Below are 25,190 nucleotides of genomic sequence, written 5' to 3'. Positions count from 1 at the left end.
AACTCCTTTTCTAAGAAAACACCATTGCGAGCGACAAACACTTTACCTTCCGCCTTATTGTAAAAATAATATCCTTTGGTTTCCCTAGGATACCCCACAAAGAAACATTTGTCTGACTTTGGAGTGAGCTTATCTGACATCAAACATTTGACATAAGCCTCACATCCCCAAACTTTGAGAAAAGATAATCCGGGACGCTTCCCAGTCCATATCTCATATGGTGTCTTCTCAACAGACTTACTTGGAACCCTATTCAGTGTGAACGCAGCAGTTTCAAGAGCATAACCCCAAAATGACAATGGAAGATCAGCTTGGCTCATCATGGACCTAACCATGTCCAACAAGGTTCGGTTCCTCCGTTCGGATACCCCATTCCATTGAGGCGTTTCGGGCGGAGTTAGCTGCGGAATAATTCCACATTGCTTCAAATGATCACCAAATTCAAGGCTCAAATATTCTCCTCCACGATCAGATCGCAGAAATTTAATTGTCTTGCCTAATTGATTTTGTACTTCATTATGAAATTCTTTGAACTTTTCAAACGATTCAGACTTGTGCCTCATTAAGTAGATATAGCCATATCTACTAAAGTCATCAGTGAAAGTAATGAAGTACTGAAAACCACCTCTGGCTATTGAGCTCATTGGTCCACATACATCGGTATGTACAAGTCCCAACAAGTCACTCGCCCTCTCACTCTGACCAGTGAAAGGCGCTTTGGTCATCTTTCCAAGCAAACAAGACTCACATGTGTCAAATGATTCAAAATCAAATGAGATTAACAATCCATCTTTATGGAGTTGTTCAATGCGCTTCTCATTTATATGACCTAAGCGACAATGCCAAATAAAAGTGGGATTCAAATTATTTGGTCTAAGCCTCTTAGTATTAATGTTACAGACAGATTTATCCTCAAGATCAAGAACATATAATCCATTCACCAATGGACAATGAGCATAAAAAATACCATTGCAAAAGATAGAACAATGTTTGTTCTCAATTACAATCTTAAAATCACCAACTTCTTCCAAACATGAAGAAGAAATAATGTTCTTGCTCAAAGCAGGAATGCAATAACAATTATTTAATTCCAAAACTAATCCGGAGGGTAGAGACAAGTGGTAGGTGCCGACCGCCAACACCGCAACCTTTGCGCCATTGCCGACCCGAACGTCCAACTCGCCTCTTGCAAATCTTCTAGTCTCACTTAGACCCTGCAACGATTTGCAAGTGTGAATCATCGATCCAGTATCAAATACCCATGATTCACTAGAAGATAATGCATTATTTATTTCTATAACATTTATACCTGAAGTGGAAGTCTCACTTCCCTTCTTCTTCTTCTTTTCTTCCAAGTACTTCTTGCAGTTCCTAGACCAATATCCCTTTTCATGACAGTGGAAGCATTCATCTTCAGAAGTAGGACCAGATTTGGCCTTAGGTGCTGGCTTTAGCTTAGAGCCCGAAGACTCACCACCGGAACTCTTTTCCTTGCCTTTACCTTTGGGATTAGGAGGCGTCCAACGCTTCCTCTTTTTGTTCCCCTTCTGAATCATCATCACATGATTCGGATTCTTCTTAATGCTCTCCTCTGTTGTTTTTAGCATCCCATGCAACTCACTCAATGTTTTATCCAAGCCATTCATCTGAAAGTTCATGATAAAAGGCTCATAGCTCACCGGGAGCGACTGGAGAATAACATCAGTAGCCAAGTCTTGGTGAAGTTCAGAACCAAGTCTATCCAAAGTCTCAATGTAACCAATCATTTTGATCACATGAGGACTGACTGGGCTACCTTCTGCCAGCTTGCACGCAAACAAGGACTTTGAGATATTGAACCTCTCAGTCCTGGCTTGGTTCTGAAACATCCCACGCAGCCCCTCGATCATGGTATGAGCATCCGCATGCTCATACTGCTTCTGCAGATCAGGGGACATGGTGGCGAGCATCAGACAGCTGACATCAAGTGAGTCATTGCAGTGCTTCTCATAAGCTCTGCGATCAGCAGCAGTTGCATTGTCAGGGAGATCATCAGGATATGGCTGCTCAAGAACATACTCCTTTTTCTCTTGCCTGAGAACAATTCTCAGGTTGCGGTACCAATCAATAAAGTTTGTTCCATTCAACTTTTCTTTCTCAAGAACAGAACGCAAATTGAAAGCGGAATTGTTACTGGCAGACATGATCTACAACATTAAAGTAAAGCAAGATTTCAGCACTAAGTTTATGTAAAGACTTTCATTAACTGATTTAACAAAAGACAACCTACTATATCAAAGTCATCTTCCCTCTAATGACATATAGTGGTTCAAGATCCATAATCACTAAAATTCTAGTGAGCTTTAGCATCACGGCTAGAAAAGTAGTGATACAGGTAAGTAACAAATTACTAATCACATCTCTATGCGACTCTTGTTTGTTGGGTGGCATCCAATGCCCCGGCCCCAACCCTATGCCTTAAAGCCCAAAACTGTTTTGATAGCTTTGCTGAGTAAACCAATACTATGCTTGTGAATGTCCGACATCCACCCTATACAAAAGTGATAGCTGAGGGTACTCTACTTTGGTAAACCTACCACACAACGATCAAAATTTATAGGTGCATCTATTGGTAAAAGGCATCAAAAACTCAAACTTTTCTGAGGGAAGCTATTCTATCATGATTAAAGCATCCACCATATGTAAAAGCATGAAAGAATAGTATGACAGGAAAATAAACATCACAGGCATATAATCATATTATATTGTGAATAGTATGGCCTCTTGCATCACAATGGGCTCCATCGTCATGGCTCCAAGGTGACCTCCATTGCCATCCGTCCTGTCTTGTGTTGATCATCATCGCCATCATGATTGAAACCTCCATGAAACGATACTAAGCTACTACATCTAATAGCTAGTGAAATAATTACATGAGGATTCAAACATCACAAGTCGACACGCAGGTCGTTATACAATAATGGTGCAACCTCAACCCGGTTGTGTTAACTTGCGACACGCAGGTCGCACAAATCATCACATGACATTGAGGCCATACCATTCACATCACACCCTGCAAAAACAAGTTAGGCGTACGACGTGTTCTACCAAAGTAGCGCTTGGGAAGCCGCTACAGCGAGAAAGCAACGGCGGTCCCTATGAAAATCTATGGAATCCCTATGAAAATCTCATCAGAGTGATCGCATCACCTCAAATCCGAGCCATTCATAATGCCTCAATTTTCACTAGGTCAATCACCTTGACCGTGCAAACTTTGCACTTGAGAAGACTGCATCTACACATGACCTTGATCTGTTGGTTCAATCTGCTGACTATGCACACAGTTAGTCCCGATGGTGATTCCAGCCGGTAGGGACATGTCGTATGCATAACAGAGAAAGAACACAAACTAATTTTTTGTCACATGCCGCGCAATCAACTCGCTCCAGTTTTAACCCCTTATGACCAATTGATCTAATCAAACCGTGCAAAAGTAATAGATCCAATCTACTACAACAACATATCACCTATATGCAAAAGATCCAGACCAAAAACTACGCAAGATGGCTCTGGTACCACTGTAGGGAAACGGGTAGGCTACGCTAGCATCACTACCGCATAAACCCAAGATACTTGCGAGTAGAAGATCATAGATCGTTACCACTAGACGCGCAGCGCAGCGGAAGAAGTCGCGCGTCGATGTAGAGGAAGTAGTCGATCACGTCCCACGAACCGAGCTCCTCGTACTTGATCCCAGCAGCCGATCAGCGCAGCAGTCGCAGTAGCGCCTCCACGGAGTCCACACGTACGGGGATGAAACGCCGGACGTCGGTGTGCTAGCACCGCACGCACGGCAAGGGCGGCGGCCGAGAGAGAGGGAGGGGCGGCGGCTAGGGAGGTGGCGCGGCTCAGGTCATCGCCCCCCTAGCCCCTCCCTCATATATATAGGGCGTACTAATGGGCTTCTATCTCATAGGCCCATTAGTAACCCTAATTCCACTTGGATTAATATCCACTTGGGCCTTTAAACCGTATTGTGATGATGGGCTCTTGGGTATATCACCAACACATCTCACCAGATCAGCAGATCCATGGGTTCCCTTTTATCATTCTACTTTCAGGCTGTGCGTGATAACAGACAGTCCGGACTTCAGAGGTCACCACAAAAAAAGCAGAGGCGGCAATATCCAAGCGAAGAATGAGAAACGGCGGGGACACTGGTGCTGGTGCGCCCACACAGTTCCTGCCGTCCGATCCACACCACAGGCAAATTATCAGCTTCGGCCATGTCGCAGCGGTGGTGACTCTGAAGTCTGAACTTTTGATGGTCTAACAAGCAGCAGTTCCTGCACGCAGCGTCATCTCGAGACTTGATCAAGTAGGAATCTGCGAGGTCGCAGGTCGCCTTTCGCAAGTGACTGTCCCCATCCGGGCCGCCTGGACTAACGGTGAGTGCCAGCGAGACGCGGCTAAGCATGTCGCCGTCGCCGATGTTATGGCCACGAATGATGCCGATTCCCCTGTCGACGCGAGAAACCCACATCTTCCACCGGTCAATCACACCAGTCCCTCTCATGATTCGATCCTACCTTGGATTGGACCGATCCCCCCTCTGCCGATTGCATGGCCCAAGAGCGAGGCTGCTGCCTTGTCATGAGGAAAAGGGCAAATCGATTGACCGGCTGACGTGCATTCGAGGGCGAGGAGGAGCTCTCTGTCCTGGTTCTCGAAGTCGCCATGCCGTTCTTCATCGGTCGCCATGATGCCGACTGATGATGCCATGTTCAGAGAGACATGAGAACGTGTGATGGTTCTTGAAAGATAAATAAGGCATTTAGGAACAGTAGCTTCTGATCATGATACGGGATGATGATGGGAAGTTAATGCACAAATCATGGTGATGATTCTATGCAGATAGTAGGGGAAACGCAAGAAAACCGTATTGTCCAAACTGATTCCTTCACATATTGCAGTGATGTGGCCCAGGTTTAATGCTAGAAAAAAAGGAGATCTGCCTTCCGATTTCTCACTTGTTCTCTTACGAGATTTTATTCTCTGCACAAGTAGCAGCTCTTGGAGTGTTGGGGTTCTGAATGTTTGCACAGTTACGCAAACAAGTCACTCAAGCACCATACGGATGGATCGATATACAAATACAAGCCAACAAAAAGAGAAGAAAAAAGCCACTCTGTGCCGTGATGGATCACAGGCATCGCAGGGCGGCGACAGTACATCGTATACAGCGTACAAATCTTTTTTACAATTAGGGTTCTCGGATGCAGAAGCATACATCGTCACACAAACGTGCTAGTAGCTAGGCGTGATGGAGCAGAAGCAACAAACAGGTTCAGGACACACAGGCACAGGGCCGGCTGGAACAGGCGGTGATGGAGGAGACACGGGTCGCCGGCTAGCTAGAAGAAGGAGCGCTTGGTGGGCACCCTCCCGACGGCCTTCATGAAGTTGGCGAGCTCCAGAACCTTGGCCAGCTTGAGCCCCCGCTTGGCCTCCGCCGACGCCCGCTTCTCCTCCGCCTTGCGCCGCGCCTTGGCGATGTCGTTCTGCGTCTTCTCCACCGCCTTGGCGCGCTGCTCGTCCAGCTTCCTCTGTATGATCAAAGTGATGGAAACGAGTCCGTCAGTAAGCCGTCTCCAAATGTTCGAGCAGATTGACATGCGTACAGGTTGCTTAAATGCTCTGTTTATACTGCGAACTAGATGAACATCCGGGACAGCAAGCTAAGCATGTAAAGGACATGATTGAAGGTACTTTTTATTTCATCGATAGAAATTAAGTTGCAAGAGCAAATTGAGACTGAGTATTTCAGAGTTCTCTGAAGATACATATGGCCCTCTGTTTCAGTTTCCCTGTCAGAAATCACACAGATGCTAATTGCATCTACGATCGTCTTAAAACCATACTGCTTTGTACAAGGCTAAAAATTCAGCGATTTAGCACATATATATGTTTGCCCTGTTTTATTCTCTTTTTTTCACTTCTCCTGAAAGAACTATTAAGCTCAGCTGCAGACATATATCAGACCTCACTTGATCTGTTCAACTTAGGAAGCCAATAAGGTACTACTAGTACTCCTATATTGCAAGCACTCATAAGAATTCAGAAATTAGGGGCACTCACGAGCAGCAGCTATTGCGTGCTGAAATCTTCACCAGAGAGAAGGGAAATTAAGAAGAAAGGGTTGATTACCTCGATCTTCTTGAGCCATGCGGATGCCTTCTCCACCTGCTCGGTCTCCCATCCGTTGATGACTACTTCCTCCCGCTTGAAGCGGTTGTTGATCTTGGCCACCTCCGCCGTCTGCCACGCCGTGACCTTCGTCTCCACCTCCTCCTTCTTCACCTGGCTAGCCTCCACATGCGCCGGCTGGGGCGGCGGCCCCGCGGGCACCACCTCCAGCCCGGACGCCCTGGATCTTGCCGGCGTCGCGATGGGGTGGCTGTCCGGTACTATGGCCAGTGGGTTGGTCTCCTCCAGCTCGTCCTCGCCGATGCTGGTGAGCTGGTCGGCGCCGTTGTCGTAGCCGCCGCCGGCGCTGCCGTTGGCGTTGGGGCCGGTCTGCATGGTCGCCCCGGCGGCGACCATGGCCGTGAACTCGCGGCTCATCGTCATGTACTGCTCGTCGGAGGAGTAGGAGCGGTGGCTGGCGGTGTCCCAGGACGCGGCGGAGGTCGTGCGCGCGGGGGGCGTCGGCACGTCGGGGGTCAGAGGGTGGATGTCGCGGAACGTCGCGGCGCTCTCGTCCCCGCCCGCGGCATCGCCGCCGTCGTTGCTGGGCGCCGAAGGCACTGGCGGCGGCGCTGCTGCTGCTACTGCCGGTGCCTGCTGCTCATGCAACATGTGGTGGTGGTGGTCGCCGGCGGCGGGGAGCTAGGCTGCACCATGCATATGAGCAGGACGCGTCGTTCGTGCTGCCGTGGTGCTGGTGCGTGGTGCCCGTGCCCGGCTCGGCTCGGTGCGGTGTATATCAAGAAGGGAAGGGAGGATGGGCGCGCAGGCACGAAGCCGCCGGGTCAAGCGATGGCCATGGCTGATGGCTGATGGCTGATGGGATGGGGTCCGGCAGGCCTTGTCCATTGGCGCGCGCGGGTGACACGTAGCTGTCGAGGGAATCGCCCAAGTTCTCATCTCAGTGCATGCACACACACAGTGATGTGGTGACCGGGGACCGGCGAGGTGGGGTGCTCCTGGCTTCCCGTGCACCTGGAGTTTGGGGACAAGCTGCAACTGGGCGCTTGTTTAGTTGGATCGACAGATTGCCCGAATGTTCTTTGACTGCAACTGGACACTTTCAATTCCAGTTTGCAAGTTGCAACACTACTACTAGACTAGACTGTCTCTGGTCGAGGCTGAGAGTTTTTTGAAATGGAGGATTCTTTGATAAAACCTACTAGAACCGGCTTGATTTATGTAAATTTCTTGTAAATCGTCGTGTCCCCGAGGAGGCCTAATCCTCGCGGTGATCGTAACAGTGGCGCGCCACAGCTGATCGGCTTGCTGTAGCCGGATAAGATCCTTTTTGTACTGCAAAGATGCTGACGGAGAATCTCCCGTCGAGAAACTTCTCTTTGCCTTTTTCTTTTCCTTTTTCCTCCGGCTTGCTGTCGTCTAGCCAAGGACTAGTAAAACACGAGAAAAATAGTACTCGCAGACTTGTACAGTCAAATTAAGGATATGACCGTAACAATAGAACTTCGCCCTTATCAATACAAATTTACAGCTTGAAATAGCTTGGGCCAACCAAACTTAGACAACTGAAAAAGGGATGGTACAAACACACATTTGTTTTTTTTTAAAAGAAACAAACACACATTTGTATACTGCACTACATCACGTTCCCATCGTGCACAGAGCTTTTGTGAATTCTACTACTAGTATACGAAATCCCTAGCAAAAGCAGGTAGGTGCTGGTGTGTCGATTAGTTAGTAGTGTCCGCTTTATCTACATTATCGCACTATATAGACGCAGCACTAGAAGCGAAAGAAGGGGGGGAAAAGGGATGAAAAAGGCCAATCCCCTCGCGTCTTTTTGGATTTCTTTATCACGATCTTGTATGGACCAGGACGATAGATGGCAAAAAGTCGACGTGATCAGTTTTTATTTTAGTAGTACATTATTATTAGCTGCTAGTACTAGTCATCGCCCGAAATCATCATCATCATCATCAATTCATCATCACGAGCCACGGCGCTCTGTTTGTTTAATTCGCGAGCAAGTATGCTCCGGCCGTCCCCTCTGGGGCTGGGCCGGCTCTTGGCGCGAGGTGGAAGCCGGGCGATTGGGATAGGGTGGCACGGCCAGGCCCAGCCGGCCGCGGTCGTGGCGGGCCGTCGCTTTCTCCCTTTTTCCGCGGGGGATAAGCTAGCGTGCGTGCGCGTGCGTGTGCGTGTGCTTTGCCTGGAGAAAATTTTTACGTGCGGAGGCGGGGGGCGGCCAACCAGCGGCGCGCACGCGGCCCGCGCGTCGCTCGGCGGCCGCTTTCGTTCGTCCCCGCTCGCCATCCGCGCGGGGCCGGGCCGGGCCGCGTCGCTTTCCTCCCTCCCTCGTCGAGGACGGGCGGACGGGGCTAATCCTATACATCTTCCGGAAGGCTATACATCTTCCGGAAGGCTATTCATCTTCCGGATGGCAGAAAAGCTATTAAATTTTTATTTTAAAATTCGTGTATAATATATATTCAACGGTGATAAACAAAGACGGATCAAGAATCCGAAAAAAAAGAGACATACCTGCACGGCCCGAAGCTCCGCACGGCCCTACCAGACTTACATCGGGTACGTGTTACTTTGTTAACAGAATATTCAAACGACCATAACTTTCAAACCATATACCCAATTTAAATTCGGTTTGAACATAGACATTGTTCATAATTAATATAACAAAATGAGATCCAATTTGCATATATTATTTATATTTTAAAAAACTCAACAAATTAGGTGTACTATTTCAACATTTTAGTTATACCATTTCAACATTATTGCATAAATGTTGAAGTAGTTTATTTGAAATGTTGAACTTAACTTTTGCAAATATTGAATCTATTATTTCACATTGGATGCATGCTGCATGCACTATCTCTAGCAAAAATAACGAACTAGTAATGCAGTGAAATTTCAAATGTGATTTGTCACGAAGTAACTAAAATCTCAGTGCAACAATGTAAAGAAAAAATTCATAGTTCTGACATAGTTAGCGGTGCTCACGTTGCTCCATTATTATTGGGGTTTTATTATTTATTAGTGGATTTTATAGATAGATCGCTTATTTATGTTGCAAAGTTATATAGGAGCCCCCGACGGACGGACGCGCCCCGCCCCCGCCCGGGCGCGACCGCCGCGCCGAGGGGGTCGCCGCCCACCCGTCCACCGGCGGCCACGTGTGCGGGCGGGGCGGGGGGCCGGCCCGGTGGCTTGCGCGCTACGGCCGCCGGACGTGTACGCGGCGGGTGACGCGCACGGCGACGAGCTGGCCGTCGCGCTCGGCCGCTCGTTTCTCCGCGCGCACCGCGCCACCGGGGGGGGGGGGGGGGGTTGCGGTCGTGCGCTGGCGCGGGTGACGCAGCGGCTGAAATAACGTGCGCCACGGGGTTGAACCGTGCTCTACAAGATCAGGTGGAGGTGGAAGGGAAGAAAGGAATTGATTTTTTTTTTGCAGAGGTGTTGCAGTCAGACTTGTCAGTGAGAGCGACCTCGATCGCTCAGGTGCCGCCATGTACGCCCTCTGCTGAAATTGGTAATTAGCTGGTGACAGCTAAGCAAACGAAGGTAAGCACGACAACTAATCATTCTGTTCTTCTAAGAGAAAAATACCGTTAGCTAGCTAGAGAAGTAGCCAGTAGAATAGAGTAAATCTTTCCGTGTCTTTTTTTTTAATCCAAGGGTTTACTGGTAGGTTAGCTCAGCTCTGTCTGAGCTTCAAGGTCTTCACACTTGAACGCGCGAGCTGTACGTGCAACCAACCTATCATGAACGCGCGAGAGCGGAGCAGCCAGCCAAACGACTTTGTGCGAACTGATTCGGCCACATAGTCCACTCATGCCTTGGAGTTGTCTTTTTTTTTTAAAAAAAAAAATCATGCCCTGATCTTAGCTAGCTGCCTTTATTGGGACCTACTAGTAACCAATGATTGTACCGGCTCGACCTCGATCGATCGACGTCCGAGCAGCAGCTTATTAGTAGTTAAACTAGCATATATTGCCTCCATGTCTCCATCCCTTTTTTGTTTTTCTAGAAGCTGGAACACATGTTGGCGGATTATTCACTCGCGGGGTTCGGGTGACTCATGACAGCGGCCGCCGACGATGGGTTAGGGAGAGAGCACCACTGCGACTGGCGAGGAAGAAGAAGCCGCGAAGAAAGGGCAAAAAAAAAAAAGAGTGGTGGCCAGTCGTGCTCAGCAGACGACAACTCGTGCTCCCCGCTAGTGCCGTCTCGCTAAGCTGCCTGCACTCTCCATCCATCGATCCATCCATCCATCTATTTGCCTTTTCTCTCTTTAAAAAAAATCGGGATCGTTCCATCTTAATAGAATAACTGAACAATAAGGCTTTACCTACCAAAAGCAATGGTTAGTTAAGCGCTGCACGATCGCTGAAAAATAAGTGGACGTGCAGGATCGGGGCAGAGCCCTAGCTAGCGCGAGCCAAAGGGTCCCTGTCTCTGACACTGTTTGGCCATGCATGATCACTGTCAGTCGACACTGAATCTGACCAACGTTGCTGATGACGAACCCGTTTGGGTGTTCACATGCTACGCCGAACTTCAGAAAGTATTTGAGCATGGGTCAAGTTTCTACCGATCTGCCTGTGGCCTTTGCCAAAAAGAGGAGGATGGAGGGATGAACGGTGGATGTTATCATGAGGCGCCCGTCCCCTCCGGGTACGGCCCGGTGCCCCCGTCGGCGGGACAGTCGATCGCCTTTAACGGGGATGGTGAAAACATCCCATCAACTATCGCCTCATCATCACGGCCACAATGACTCTGCTTTTTTTGTTTTTTGGGTGAGGTGATGACTCTGCTTGTTAGTGGGTGCCTTGCCTGCTGCTCGATAGCCGACTTAAATGGGCTGAATGCCGAGAGCTAGCCTGTAACGATCTCGTGATCAGAGCATTAGGAGCTGGATCGTGCATGGGCCTATACTGGTCTACTTTCCATGTGGGCACAAAACAATATGAGGATTTATGGGCGGCCCAGGATTTCACGCTTGCCTTTTCCATGTTGTTGGATCGTCATTCGCCTCGGCCTGAAAACGCAGGCGACGCTGCGGAGTCGTCGGCCAAAATCCACGGGGGCCTGGCCTCAAAGCTTGCAGATGGGCACCAAGCGGCACTGCGAGAACGATGTTGTAACTTGTTGCTTATGAAGCAGTAATGAGATTCGGCCTTGGCCCAGCACGGGAAAAAGAAGACATCAACTTCGAGCTGACTGGAATAGGCGTTTTCACAATCCGCGCCTCTTTTGGCGCACCATCCGCGCAATGGATCTTTGATTTCCTCAGAATCAGAAAAGCTAAAATGGGAGAAGGCGATGGACACCGATGACTCAAAGTCTGAGACGCAGAAGACAAACAGGAGTTTTGGAGACGTGTCTCTCGCGTATCAGCGATTCAGCATACGGATCAGCTACACCAGTGTTAAAAGAAAAACCATTTTTACAGCTTACACCGGAGCCCGAAGCTGCGCAGCAGTTTGCTGAGGCATCTCTTCGCCGCGACTCCCGGCTCCTCGTGGCCCCGCCGCGCTCACGCGTCTCCGAACCGCCGCCGGCGCCGGCGCCGGAGAAGATCACCCGGAGGCGACCGAAGTGCGGGCTCCTCCCCTCGTACGCCACCGCCTCCGGGTTCTCCTGAAACCCCCCCAGAAGTGTCAAGATAATAGGAACGCATCGTTTCCATTCAGAGTTTTGGAAAATCGTCTGTGTATCGATCGCGATGGGGTGATGATGAGCAGCAGCACCGACCAGCACGTAGCGCTTCCACTCGGCCTCCGTGGCGACGACGACCCGGCGGCGCGCGTCGTAGCGGAACCCGTGGTGGTCCTTGATCCGGCTCACGGCCTCGAACTCGCGCCAGTACTCGGCCAGCCGCCGCTGCAGCTCCTCCACGGGGAACGCGGACCTCGTGGCCGCGTTCAGCTCGGCGCGGATGGCGCGCCAGTCGCCGGCGGTGAGGTCGCCCACGGCCCGGCCGCCGCCGCCGCCGCCGTGCGTGTGCCGCAGCAGAAGGTCCAGGAACTTGGCGTCGTGCTGGGCCGTCCACACGTCCACGTGCAGCCGCGAGAGGATCTTCCGGAGCGAGCGCCGCGACACCGGCTTCCTCTTGATGACGGCCTCCTCGGCGCCGCGGCCGTGGTCGTCGTCGAAAAGCATCAGCTGCTGCTGCTGGTCGATCAGTTGCCTCACGGTCACAGCAGGCTGCTCTGGCTGCAGCAGCTGCACGTCACGCGTCGTCTCCTGCCTTGGATGCCGGCGATCATCGATCGATCAGTCAAACGTGACAGCCCAAAATGCAAGGTGGTTTGCCGGTTGTGTCTAGGAGCAAAGCAATGGGCAATGAGTAGGCCTAGCAATGAGCACGTACTGCGAGACGTCGGCGCGGAGGCGGAGGCTGAGGAAGCAAGGTTAACCAAACCGGTGGGAACCGGTCCGGTTTGACCGGTTACCGGTCAAACCGGTCCGGTCCGGTTCCGGTTCCGGCCGGTACCCAACCGGCCAAAATTCAAATTTTAAATTTGAATTCAAAAAATGAAAAATTCCCAAAAAATTCCTAAAAATACTTCAAGGTGTGATGAATCTAATGGTGTCAAATTTTCTCAAAAATTCATTCATTTAGTATAGTTTGTGGGAATTTAAAGTTAAATCAAAAAAGAAAAAGAAAAAAAATGGACCGGCCCATGAAGGCCCACCGATCAAACCGGTCAAACCGGCCGGTAAAACCGGTAAAACCGGCCGGTAAACCGGTTGCACGGGAGCTTTTGAATTTCAAACCGGTCAAACCGACCGGTAAACCGGTAAAACCGGCCGGTAAACCGGTCAAACCGGCCGGTAAACCGGTCGGAACCGGTTGCACGGAAAAATTTGAATTTATTTGAATTTGGATTTGAATTCAACCGGTTTCCACCGGTAACCGGTCAAACCGGTCCGGTAAACCGGAACCGGAGCCCGGCGGTTACCGGAAACCGGTTGGGAAATAAAACCCTGTGAGGAAGACGACAGAACCGTGGCGCACGCTGTAGTGCGCGAGAGGCAGGGCGTCGTCGTCGAGGTGGCGGCCAGCGAAGAAGAGCCGCTGCACGTCGGCCGCGACGCCCTCCCGGGCCATGACCAGGCCCTTGAGCAGCGCCACCGTGGCGGCGCCGTCGACGTCCAGAGCCACCAGCTCCCCGCGCAGCGTCCGCACCATGACCCTCGTCGTCGTCGTCGCGGTGGCGGCTGGCGGTGCATTCGGCCCGCGGCGGTAGCCTGCAGCGCGATCGCCGCACGCCGCGGCAGGTCTCATGCCGCGAGCTGGCAGCGCGCGCGAGTTTAACGCGGATGCAAGGATCAATGCTGGCGGATCGGAGGTAATCAAGGCGGCGGCGTCGGGGAAGAAGAAGTTTGGGCAGGAAAAAAAACAATGGCGACAGGTCATAGACGGAGGGGACGCGCACGAAGGGCTCGGCTGGCACAGGGGGCCAGGCATCGCGCGCATAATGGTGGCGGGGGAATAAAGCTGTTGGGGATGATGGCTTCAGGCGCCGACGTGAAGAAACGAATTTTCCTTCCGCCGCCCTCAGCGTGCAAGGCCGACCTGGGCTTTATCAATTCCGGCGGAGAAGGCGGGTGGACAGGAGTCGTTGGATGGCTCATCTGTCAGTTCCGCGGGAAGATCTCGGCCGTCGATTGACTGGCTGTCTCATGAATAGACATTCCAGTGAAAGGTGCTCACGTTCCATCCCCCACCAAGCGCGTCGCGTTCTCCGGCGCGACGAGCTCTCGGGGTTCACCTCGACCACCGTCCACGGGCGTCGTCGGAAACATACCAGGGAGACCTTCTACCTTTGGGCCACCACGGCCCAGTTGGATTGCCCTTTTCTGGTGGTGCATGGGGCCTCCCAATCGTGGGCCATGCAAACCGGTCTGTCCTCGACTCCGGCCCACTCAAACGAAGGCCGCTGTTGGATTCATGCAACGGCGGAGTGCTACACGGTCACTGGCGACAGTGAGGCATTCGTGATGCGTCAATTTTAACAATTTGCCGGCTTAATTTTTAAAAATGCTCATAAAGTTACGATTTTGCGTACGTGTGTGTTCATAATGGTGAATGTGGATAAGTTATAAGTTCATTTGCTTGGTTGGTTCATAAGCCGACTAATTTCAACTGATTCAATAGTATTCTATGTGAATGAATAAAACGAACGAAGCCGGCCGGTTCTGGTTCGGCTGCCGGTGGCTAGCCGAACAGAGTCACAGTCTAAATTGTGTTGTGTAATTAAAAAAATTACCGCATGGCAGTTCGGTTACGGGCGCATGACAAGGCCCCCCGAGGCCCAGGCGTCCGATTTCGATGGGTCTGGTTTGCTGTCTGGCAGGCATGGATCGTCATGGAGACCCGATTTGGGGTCTGTGATCCATCGATCGATTTCGTGCGCGATCAATAAACACTGGCGGGAATCCTGGAAAATAGTATGCCACTTGCAACTGCTGGTGTACGATTTCGTCCTTGAGATCGGATTGCATACCTGAAGATCACACTGTATGCAGACTTGAAGAGAACAGTACGAACTTAGCAGAGGGCATACAAGTTTCAGGCAAGATTACTTTCGCCAGATACAAAAAATACTGGAACCTTTAGATCATGCATATCGGAGATGTTTCATTTTATTGCAGGAATCGGTCCCATCAAATAGACCAACATCAATATTCTAGAGCTCCAGGATAGTTCCTCAGCTCGTTTCGTAAAAAAAAAAAGTTCCTCAGCTCAACTGAATGAAACATGCAATGTCAGAATAGAAGGACATGAAGGCATACAGTTAAACCGACGGCACTGCATCTGGAATAGGGACCGGGATCAGATCAGACATGTCTACGTCGAACTCTGCCCTCTGTGTGATCGAGTTTCTCCGTTCTAGTAGAGCACGTGGCGGACCGAGACGTGTGCTAAGGACCCACCATCTGCACATTGGGCACACACCGTCGTCGGTCGTCTCATCGACATCTTCAGTTGTATCCATCTGTGGAAAGAAGAAAGGCAGCATCTGGAAAGGGAAAAAATGGGGGAATATTACTAGAAGACAGACATGCGCAGGAACCGGAAAGCGAAGCTGCTATGGGAATCGGAGTCCTGAAATCTTTTCCAGCGTCTAGACGTGTGCGAACTCTGAAAGTCCGAACCGAACTTACATCCCTGCAGTCTCAACTGCACTGCTGCTGGTGGTTGCAAGCAGAACAATTTATGCTCGTATGTTATTAGTCAGGTTTTCAGAGCCGACACCTCTAGAAAAAGACCGAACAGAACTTTCTGCGTTTCCTTGCTTGCTGTCCAGCGTGCGAAAAATGCAGCAACAGGGAAGATTCTGATACGATACGAGCAGGGCGGAGCCAGGAATTTATTTTTTTTATTATTAGGAGATGCCAACCATGCTAATTTATATAAAAATTTAATCAAAATTCAAATGTTCAATGTAAATTTGTTCAATGTAAATTTGGGAACCATAGGGGGCAGGCCCCTGCCCGCCCCCCTGTCTCCACCCCTGGATACGAGATACCGGCCCTAGACAGATAGATAGTGGGCAATCCGTGTCAAACTGCAGGCTGAACTGAACCTTCTGCTCATCTGTTAGTAATCGCTAGTCAGGTTTTCAGAGCCTACACCTCTAAAGAAGACCGAGGCTGTGTTTAGTTCCGTTTTCCAAAAATTTTGGAAACGGAATCTACTAAATGAAATTTATTTATAAATTTTTTTACACGGATGGGTTCTAAATCGCGAGATGAATCTAACAAACCTAATTAATTCATCATTAGAGATTATTACTGTAGCACGATGTTGTTCAATCATAACCTAATTAGGCTTAAAAGATTCGTCTCGAAATTACACCCGGGGTTATGAAATGAGTTTTGTCAGTTATCTACACTTAATACTTCTAATTAGTGGTCAAACATTAGAAATTACTGTAGCGCTGGAAATTTTTTGAAATTTTAAGAGGAACTAAACACGGCCCGAACAGAACCTTCTGCATTTCCTTTCTTGCTGATACATGCTAGCCTACTGCCATCCAGCGAAAATGCAAGCAACAAGGCCAGCTGATCTGCTTTTCCTCAGATGCCGGCTCCCGTTGGCGGGGCAGCTGGGGGATCCTCCTTTCTGGAACACATGGCAGGCAGATTCGCCCTATTGCCGTTTGCCAGAAATAATTTGCTCGTGAACAAAAAGTCTCCTCGTCGGTAGCATCTTGCTTCGCAGTCCGCACGTATCCGATGCCCACGCTACTGTGTCTCCTATACATTAGGACTAGAGGAGCTTCGACACCAACTCGCCGTCAGAAAAGGAAACATAACCTGCAGCACCCAGCAGGCCAGCACACAGTGAATGTACATGTACTGCCTGGAAGAACTCCCGGTCCCGGCTCACAACGAAATGCGGCAAATCATTTATTTCCCGAAACGAAAACGTGACCGGCAATCTCTGGTACGGAACGGCGGCGCTTTTCCGTGCTATCAGAAACGCACAGCACGGCGCAGGATCTGAAAACCTGAAGCTCTGATGAAGGTGAGGCGAGCTCTGAATTCTGGACTGAACCTTCTGCTTCAATCGGGCGTTGATCCTGTCTCTCTGTCAGGTGAAGTCTGAACTGGACTGAAGAGAAGCTTCAGCTTCCCACGGGTGTTGAACGTTGATCTCGTCAAGCAATCTCGCCTGTCAACGAACGACCGGCGATTAGAATAATCGACGACTCCATCGCCACCGCAGACCAATCGCAAGATCACGGAAGCTCCAGGAAGTGATTGATTTCCCACTTTTCTTTTCCCTCATCCTCTTCCTCTGTCGTAAATGGGGGCTGGGCTGGCTTAAGCAAACGTCGCTTTCTTGCTTACCTTCCGTTCCATCGCTTCCAGGCCGGTTGTCGACGTCTAATTCCACTCCCCCAAAGTCTCCCTGCCGTGCTTTCAAACTTCAGAGTCGTCTCACACGCTTTCCAGCCCTTTTTTTTCCTTTCCTTTTTGGAGGATTCCAAGAGATCTCCTGCAAATCAAGTGAAAAAAACTTGAAAATAGTTGGAACTAAACTAATTCATTTAGAATTTTGCCTTTATAGATTTTTCAAAAAAAAAGAATTTTGCCTTTATATATTATATATGTTATTAATAAAGAGGGCCAAGACCCTGAAAATGACTATAGATGAGGGGGCATTATAGTCAGGTCCTAATATAAACAGACAACTCTATGGCCATGAGAAAATATGTTCTTGGACAGTACCTGACCAGTGTTATTCCCCTTGCTTTGCTGACTCCTACGCATTTCCAGAAGCCAACACACGCTGCCAACTGCTCCATTCCTCACGGATTATCCATACTAATTCCGCTGAAATCTCCACCATCTCCACGAAATCCCCGAAAAAGGTCGGATCTTTTGGCAAAAGCCAGCGGTCTTGTCCACAAAAACCACGAGAAAGATTGCCCAGCCACTTCCTGCGAGTTTGCGCCCGCTTCTAGTGCTGCCCGCTTCTAGAACGCGTCCAGAATTCGTGGACTCCCCCCCGCCCCCCGACCCATCTCACACGCCAAGTCCCGGTACAAAGCCCACGGAATTTCCCCCGATTCCAATTCGAGTTCTTCGCTTTCAGTCAGTCGCCGCCGCCGCCGAATTGAACCCAGCTCGCCGGGTTCAGGTTTGCCCCCAATTTTTTTCTTTCTGCTAGGAGGCCGCGGCGACCATGGGCAACTGCTGCGGCACGCCGGCGACGCAGGAAGGCAGCAACCGCCGGAAGAAGCCGAAGGCGAACCCGTACAACGTCGCGTACAACCGCGGGGCGGCGCCGCTGCCGGCGCGCCCGGGGCTGGTGGTGCTGCGGGACCCGACGGGGCGGGACCTCGGCGCGCACTACGAGCTCGGCGGCGTGCTGGGCCGGGGCGAGTTCGGGATCACGTACCTGTGCACGGAGGTGGCCACGGGGGATCGGTATGCGTGCAAGTCCATCTCCAAGCGGAAGCTGCGGACGCCCGTGGACGTGGAGGACGTGCGCCGGGAGGTGGACATCATGCGCCACATGCCGGCGCACCCAAACATCGTCAGCCTCCGCGCCGCCTACGAGGACGAGGACGCCGTGCACCTTGTCATGGAGCTCTGCGAGGGAGGGGAGCTATTCGACAGGATCGTCGCCCGGGGGCATTACACCGAGCGCGCCGCCGCCGCCGTCACGCGCACCATCGTGGAGGTCGTCCAGGTGAGCGACGACTCGTTCTCTTTTGATGAGAAGCCTCTTTGGTGTTTGCTCAAGTTGTTCTAGTTGCTTGCGCTCTCTACTGTTTCGATGAATTGGTGGTGATTGGGCATGAGCTAGAACTGATGAATTCCGCAATTTGACGAACATGAAGCATGTTGTAGCTTTCAGCTAAGCTTAGGATAAGCTTCCACGCGAAACTCAATGGTTGCTAAACCTGTTGGGATAGTTCATGATATTAATAAATGTTTAATCATATTGAATTATTGATGAATAACAATATTAGTCAAATGCATTGTACTGCGAATATGGCAGTATCCTGATTCCTAATTGTAATACTCACGATGGGTCTAGGACACACATTGGCAATGCTTCATCGTTTATTCTAACTTTATTTCTTCTATTATCCCATATGTCTCATGACATGAATCCTTGTTTCTTCTATGGTGAAGATGTGCCACAGGCACGGGGTCATGCACCGAGACCTTAAACCAGAGAACTTCTTATTTGCAAACAAGAAAGAGAGTGCCGCTCTGAAAGCAATTGATTTTGGGCTGTCCGTGTTCTTCAGGCCTGGTAAGTTTCGCTGATAAATGAGCAATCACTTACTATTTGAACAAATGGCATTTGTTGTGTCTACATAAAATAAGAAAGTGAAGTGTCTTCGAGTATTTTTCCTTTTGTAATTTGCTTCATTTCCCTGCAAATTAGAGCTAACTGTGCTGATGCATTTTATTGAAAATATGCTACACATTTCTTATATAAGAAAGCTCAATAGTTGTTTATGTCTTGTATTGGCTTCTCTGCTTCTATATGCAGGTGAACGATTTACTGAAATCGTAGGCAGTCCTTACTACATGGCTCCAGAGGTTTTAAAGCGGAACTATGGCCCTGAAGTTGATGTCTGGAGTGCTGGAGTGATACTTTACATACTTCTTTGTGGTGTACCACCATTTTGGGCAGGTATTTTCACCCTCTTATCCATAATGCATACATTTTTAATGGTAAGTTAGAACACCATTATAATCCCATAGTTGTGATGCTGTGCAGAAACTGAACAGGGAGTAGCACAAGCAATTATACGATCTGTGGTAGATTTCAGAAGAGAGCCATGGCCCAGGGTATCTGAGCCTGCTAAAGATCTTGTCAGGAGGATGCTGGACCCGAATCCAAACACTCGGTTTACTGCAGCACAAGTACTTGGTAAGCATCACCATCACCTGTTCCGATTGAATCTTAATTAGTGATGTGTCTGCATTATGTTTTGGCTGACATGAACCAAACATGCCCTAAAATTCTCATTCTGGGAGTTAGGACTAGATGATTACCTTAGTTTGGTTGTCTGTTCAAAGGAGTTAATGTATTTCTATTAAATTCAAATATGATGCTTGAAATTGACCATGAGTTTACTAACTGTATGTTTCAAATTATTCTGTCACTGCTTTTCTGGCAATGTCGATTGAATGGGCAGAACATCCATGGTTACATGACTCAAAAAAGATGCCAGACATTTCTCTCGGTGATGCTGTCCGAGCAAGGCTGCAGCAATTTGCTGCAATGAACAAGTTAAAGAAGAAAGCACTAAGGGTAGGGTTTACTACATGTTGGTAAAAAATTTATTAGCTTCCTTATTGAACAGAAATTAGTATATATTTTTTTCTTGCATAGAAAGTTCATTCTAAAGTAACTTAATTTTATTCTTAAACATCTGCAGATAATTGCTGAGCATCTGTCTGAGGAGGAAGCAGCTGATATAAAGCAATCGTTTGATAACATGGATGTGAACAAGAATGGCAAGCTAACATTCGAGGAATTCAAAGCTGGGCTTCGTAAACTTGGAAACCAAATGCCTGATTCAGACCTTCGTGTAATAATGGATGCTGTGAGTTACTTATGAAAGATTCACAAACCTAGTGCAGAAATATCATGGTACAAACTTGTTAGTGTTACTTTAAATGCTCTGCAGGCTGATGTTGATAACAATGGGACCCTGGACTATGCGGAATTTGTGACTGTGTCTGTTCATGTGAGGAAAATAGGAAATGACGAACACATTCAAAAGGCCTTCACATACTTCGACCGGGATAAGAGTGGGTACATTGAAATTGAAGAGCTTAGAGAGGCACTGGCTGACGAACTGGAGGGAACTGATGAAGACATTATCAATGGTATCATCCGAGATGTGGACACGGATAAGGTAAGCAAAATCTACCAGACCATGAAACTAATCCTTTCTCATCATAATGAATAAACAAGAAACTAATTTGTGGAGTATCCTTGATGGTAAAATGGTTATGAGTGAAGGAGTATCATAAATGTGAGTGAGACGAAAGCATCATAGATAATAGCTTCGAATATTATATCTTGTGGAATAGAATAGATGTGCCTTGCTCATGACTGCATGCATGGCGGTCAAAGTTGAGATGCTGCTACTTGCAAGCATGGATTTATTTATTTAACTGAAGGATTGTTTGACCGTTATCGACATGTGGGACCAAGAAAGGATATGACAAGGCACATGGTGTGGTGTGATTGGCAGTATTTTTTTTTTGAGGAAAACAATGGTGGTGGGGGGACGATCAGTCGGTCAGTCCCCACCTGATTGGTAGTATAGAGTAATCTAAAGGAACTATAATTGGACTAGTTCAAATCCCTCTATCTAGTTACATGACCAATCTGCCCGGTCATCCTAACGAGCAGGCGTTATCTGTCGCTGTTCTCAGGACGGGAAAATAAGCTACGACGAGTTCGCGGCGATGATGAAGGCCGGCACTGACTGGAGGAAGGCGTCCCGGCAGTACTCGCGGCAGCGGTTCAGCAACCTGAGCCTGAAGCTCCAGAAGGACGGGTCCATCGGCGCCGAGACACGGTAGGGCACTGAGCAGGGAGGACGGCGAGAAAACACAGCGCTGGTGTCTTGAGGCTGTGTGTGTCGTGTGGGTAGTAAGTAGTACTGGGTGTTTTGTTCGTCCGTTCGTTGTTTTACTGTGATGTGACGGGTTTGGTCGTCAGGTTATTTCTCATTCTCCCTGTTTCTCTCTTACACGGTAAAAAGGAATTCTTCACTTGAGCTGTGATTCTTGGGTTTGTAAAGATGGTGTTGGGGCCCCGTACATTTTGTAGATGAAGCAGCATGTATTAAAAAATTTGCTTGTGTGATGCAAAGGTGTAATGGTTTTTTGCCTGCAAAAGTGCGAATGCTTGCACTGTTGTTCTGCTCGCACTGTTCTTGTTCACGAGCATCAACCAAGTACAACGTCCTTTTTTTTTTTTGAAAGTAACCAAGTACAACGTCCTGGATCAGAACTCAGAAGCACAAATAGAATAGGAGGCCGGCTCGGCTTGCACTCCCACACGTGACCGCGCCGGAGTCGGATCGGAGTCCGAGGCCGAGTAGATAGCGCCTCCTGTTGCGGGCCCTATGTAATAGCGAGGACAACCTGGATGGTTCTCTGGATCAACGACACAACCACAGTTCAGATCAGTAGTTTGGATAAAGCGAGGGTCCATGGTAGGGCGGGAGACACAGAAGCCATGGCCGCGGACGCCGCAGCAGTGAACAAGAAGGTAGCAATGGAGGGGGTCAAGGGAAAGCCTGCGGGAGCCATGGAGAACAAAGCGGAGGCGGCGGCAGCGGGGATCAAGGGCAAACCTGCGGGAGCCGTGAAGAAGACGACCAAAGTGAGGGTGCCCCAGGGGTACATCGAGACACTGCTGGCGGACCCCCCGCGCCGTGTCTCCTACGGCCTCCCTGAAGAGGTCCTGCAGCGTCCCCCGAGTCCCAGGAGGAACTGGAAATGCGAGACGCCATTGCCAGAGTGGCAGCCTTGTGCAAGGCCGCGGATGACTGGGAGAGGGACATCCTGAACCAGTACCGCGCCAGTGGGTTCGCGGAACTGGAGGTCGAGGACAGCGACGAGGAGTGCAGGGATCGATGGTGAAAGGAATGACTAGGGGGCCGTTTAGTTCCCAAACCAAAATATTTTTTAGGTGTCACGTCAATAATTTGATCAGATGTCGGGAGAGTTTTTCGGATACTAATTAAAAAACTAAATTCAGAATTGACCTGGAAACCGCGAGACGAATCTTTTGAAGTTTTTGACCGCATCATTAGCACATGTGGGTTACTGTAGCACTTATAACTAATCATACACTAATTAGGCTCAAAAAATTCGTCTCGTCGTGTACATCCAAACTATGCCATTAATTTTGTTGTTTAACTACATTTAGTGCTCCATATATGTGTCCAAAAAGAAAGATACAAATTTCGAGGTGAAAATTTTTGGGAACTAAACGCCCCCTAGGTTAATGTGAAAGTTTATTTATATGCATATTTTCTATGTTATCTGAAATATTTATCGTTGTACTGGAAGCTGTAAGTAAAATTTGTTTGTGTGTGGAAAGAAGCTGTCGCTAGCAACTTGTTTGCGGGAGGCAACTTGCATTGACACACGCGCGTCTGGCAGTCTCGAAACCGTCCGTACTGCAGGCCTGGAAGAAACAGACCGACCGGCCCGTATAGTGATCATCAGCCCATTACCTTTCCTTCCCTTTCCATCCGTGCTGTAGCGGCCCAACGGAGTATGGGCCCAGGTGAGGGGCCCGAGGCCAGTCGCGACTAGTCCGGTGAGCCACTGGTGTACACTCTCACTGTTCCGTTGTCGCTCGCGTCCGGAGAGTCCAAGACGCACCGCGCACGTTGGCGTTGGAAAAGCCTCGAGATGATTGGAAATCCCACATGCTGATTACTGACAGAGAGCTTAAGCTTAAGCACTCTGTTACCTTTCGACTTTCTCGAGAAATACCCACCAGGATCGCTGGAAGTCCCTCCAAGGAAGGCTTTTGATTCATCGCCTAACGTGGTAGCCAGAGAGTTGAAGAAAGTTACTCTTAGTCAAGAAGCAAATCAGGCTCGAGATGATTGGAAATCCCACATGCTTTAAGCTTGACGGCGACGGGAGAAGCCGCCAGATGTGGATCGATCGGGTCCGGAGTCCAGACGCTTCGATCGGCGCCATGCATCCAACTTGCCGGGGCCTGCACGGCTGCACCCCTTCGTTGTAAAAAACGTCAGAGGACCAGAGCAAATCAAATGCACACAAGAGGCTAATCATGATCTTGGAGGTAACAAAGCAAAGACGTACTAATTAACTCCGTATGGAATACTACTAGTTATTTGATCGCTAATAAATGTCCCACCAAGAGTAACCCCTTTGTCCGCACTTTTTATCTGCCCTAGGTGACACCTTAAATTTAATCAAATTATGGAGAGAAATATTAACATCTATAGAAAAAAGAATGAAATATAAAAACATACTCCCTCCGTCCTAAAAAAATAAGTCATCCAAGAAAATTTAGAACAAATTAACAAAAAAGTAAATGATCATATTTGCTCCTATTTATTATCCATATGAAGCGTCCCCCTCATGAGAGAAGACTTAAATGTGTTACAAACATCAGTCCCAGGAGGCTGATGACACATTTATTACATCAGATGGTTTATTACCTTACAACTCTACGCGGTAGTGAGCAGCGAAGCGCCATTATCGCGAGGATTACAATCCACACACACGCAATGATATTAAATATAAAAAGAATGTCATCAGAGTCTTGCGCCATGCGGTATCTCCTGCGGGTGACCCTAATCCACAGGCAAGGCTGGGTGCAGGACGGTACCCTACTCAACGTCCTCTGGAACGAAGTCTGGGTCTTCTTCTGTAAAAATTAAGAATGGGGTGAGTACAAACGTACTCAGCAAGTCCAACCACACCCACGGAGGGGGTATAAACAGAATAAAATGCACAGGGTAAATCAAGGATAAGGTTAAGGTTTACTTTTTGCGGAAAACAATATTTCATGCAAGGGTTCATTTGAAAGAAAGCATTTCCAAAACCAGTTTTCTTATACCGAGTAACACGAAGGGTTGATCCACACAGGATCCAAGTTTAAGCTGCTACCGGACTCCTCATCCGCCGTAGCACACGGCACAATTGCCGGACACATTTCCCAAAACAACTCACGCTAACCCATCCCTCAATAAACACTAGTTATGTGACCACACCGTAACTCGCCTAGTACCGTGGGCACGGCTATTCGAATAGATTCTTAACTCTGCAGAGGTGTGCAACTTTACCCACAAGCGGGGTACCGCAACTCGATCACCTTAGTGTCGGTGCAGATCCGAACAAAGCCATTACCCACCTTAGCTAGACCTGACTAGCCATCACGGGATGCACCAAGGGGTTATCGACCTATCACAGATGTTCTAACCGGGGCATAAGTCACACAGAGCTAATCCCTTCTCCTTGATCACCCGTTGCTCTCAGCTCTCCTGATGGCTATAGACTAACTAGTGGGGTTTATGCTAAGCCGTTGCCCATACAACGATCGAGTGGTTTGCACGATAGTGGAGTTAGGTGAGATGACACACCAACTCGGTCCTTAGTGGTGACAAGATGTATATCTCCCTTCCTTGCTCTGCCACACAGGCACAAGCACACCAATTGGCAAATCACACAGAAATGACATCCGTCCCGTCTAGACACATCTTTCGAAAAGTCCTCTTTTATCCCTTACCACACACACACCTTTTCTTTGTAAAACAAGTTGTATTGAATTTAAGGACTTAAGCGTAGCGTTCTAGCAGTGATTAACGTCCCAACAACATATTCAGACATTAATCTAGGTGGTCAAGGAATGATTATAACAAATCAAGGGGTGGCTATCCAACCATGTTTTCAGCAGGCAAAACATATGCAATTTTGTAAAACATGCCATT

The 25,190-nt window shown here is 48.9% G+C and overlaps 3 protein-coding genes and 1 pseudogene across 4 annotated transcripts; 1 reads left to right on the top strand and 3 right to left on the bottom strand.

The window, feature by feature from the left end:
• Positions 1 to 954: 954 nt before the first annotated feature.
• LOC120648770 lies at positions 955 to 4,050 on the bottom strand. Its single transcript, XM_039925437.1, has 2 exons — positions 1,310 to 4,050; positions 955 to 1,214 (listed from the first exon to the last, which is right to left on the bottom strand). The coding sequence occupies exons 1-2, from the start codon at positions 2,181 to 2,183 to the stop codon at positions 1,204 to 1,206; spliced, it is 885 nt and encodes a 294-aa protein (XP_039781371.1). The 5' UTR covers positions 2,184 to 4,050; the 3' UTR covers positions 955 to 1,203.
• Positions 4,051 to 5,005: 955 nt separating this feature from the next.
• Positions 5,006 to 7,016, bottom strand: LOC120649363 (remorin 4.1-like). The gene is made up of 2 exons (XM_039926147.1): positions 6,187 to 7,016; positions 5,006 to 5,585 (listed from the first exon to the last, which is right to left on the bottom strand). Exons 1-2 carry the CDS (start codon positions 6,835 to 6,837, stop codon positions 5,394 to 5,396), a joined length of 843 nt encoding a protein of 280 aa, XP_039782081.1. The 5' UTR covers positions 6,838 to 7,016; the 3' UTR covers positions 5,006 to 5,393.
• Positions 7,017 to 11,647: 4,631 nt separating this feature from the next.
• On the bottom strand, positions 11,648 to 13,736 carry LOC120648960 (annotated as a pseudogene).
• A 3,728-nt stretch (positions 13,737 to 17,464) lies between these two features.
• On the top strand, positions 17,465 to 21,603 carry LOC120649362 (calcium-dependent protein kinase 8-like). 2 transcript variants are annotated; one of them, XR_005665238.1, is made up of 8 exons: positions 17,465 to 18,415; positions 18,865 to 18,988; positions 19,232 to 19,375; positions 19,463 to 19,615; positions 19,884 to 19,999; positions 20,127 to 20,341; positions 20,452 to 20,609; positions 21,136 to 21,603. XR_005665238.1 is itself a non-coding variant. In XM_039926146.1 (8 exons), exons 1-8 carry the CDS (start codon positions 17,906 to 17,908, stop codon positions 21,283 to 21,285), a joined length of 1,596 nt encoding a protein of 531 aa, XP_039782080.1. In that variant the 5' UTR covers positions 17,477 to 17,905; the 3' UTR covers positions 21,286 to 21,603. The 2 variants fall into 2 exon arrangements, 1 of the variants encoding a protein (XP_039782080.1); XM_039926146.1 differs by having other exon boundaries at positions 17,477 to 18,415; positions 20,127 to 20,294; positions 20,379 to 20,609.
• Positions 21,604 to 25,190: the final 3,587 nt, after the last annotated feature.

This window comes from Panicum virgatum, chromosome 9K (genome assembly GCF_016808335.1).
Source record: "Panicum virgatum strain AP13 chromosome 9K, P.virgatum_v5, whole genome shotgun sequence".
Lineage (NCBI taxonomy): Eukaryota > Viridiplantae > Streptophyta > Magnoliopsida > Poales > Poaceae > Panicum > Panicum virgatum.
Note: the sequence above shows the minus strand (reverse complement) of the source record. Positions and strands in the feature narration are given on the sequence as shown.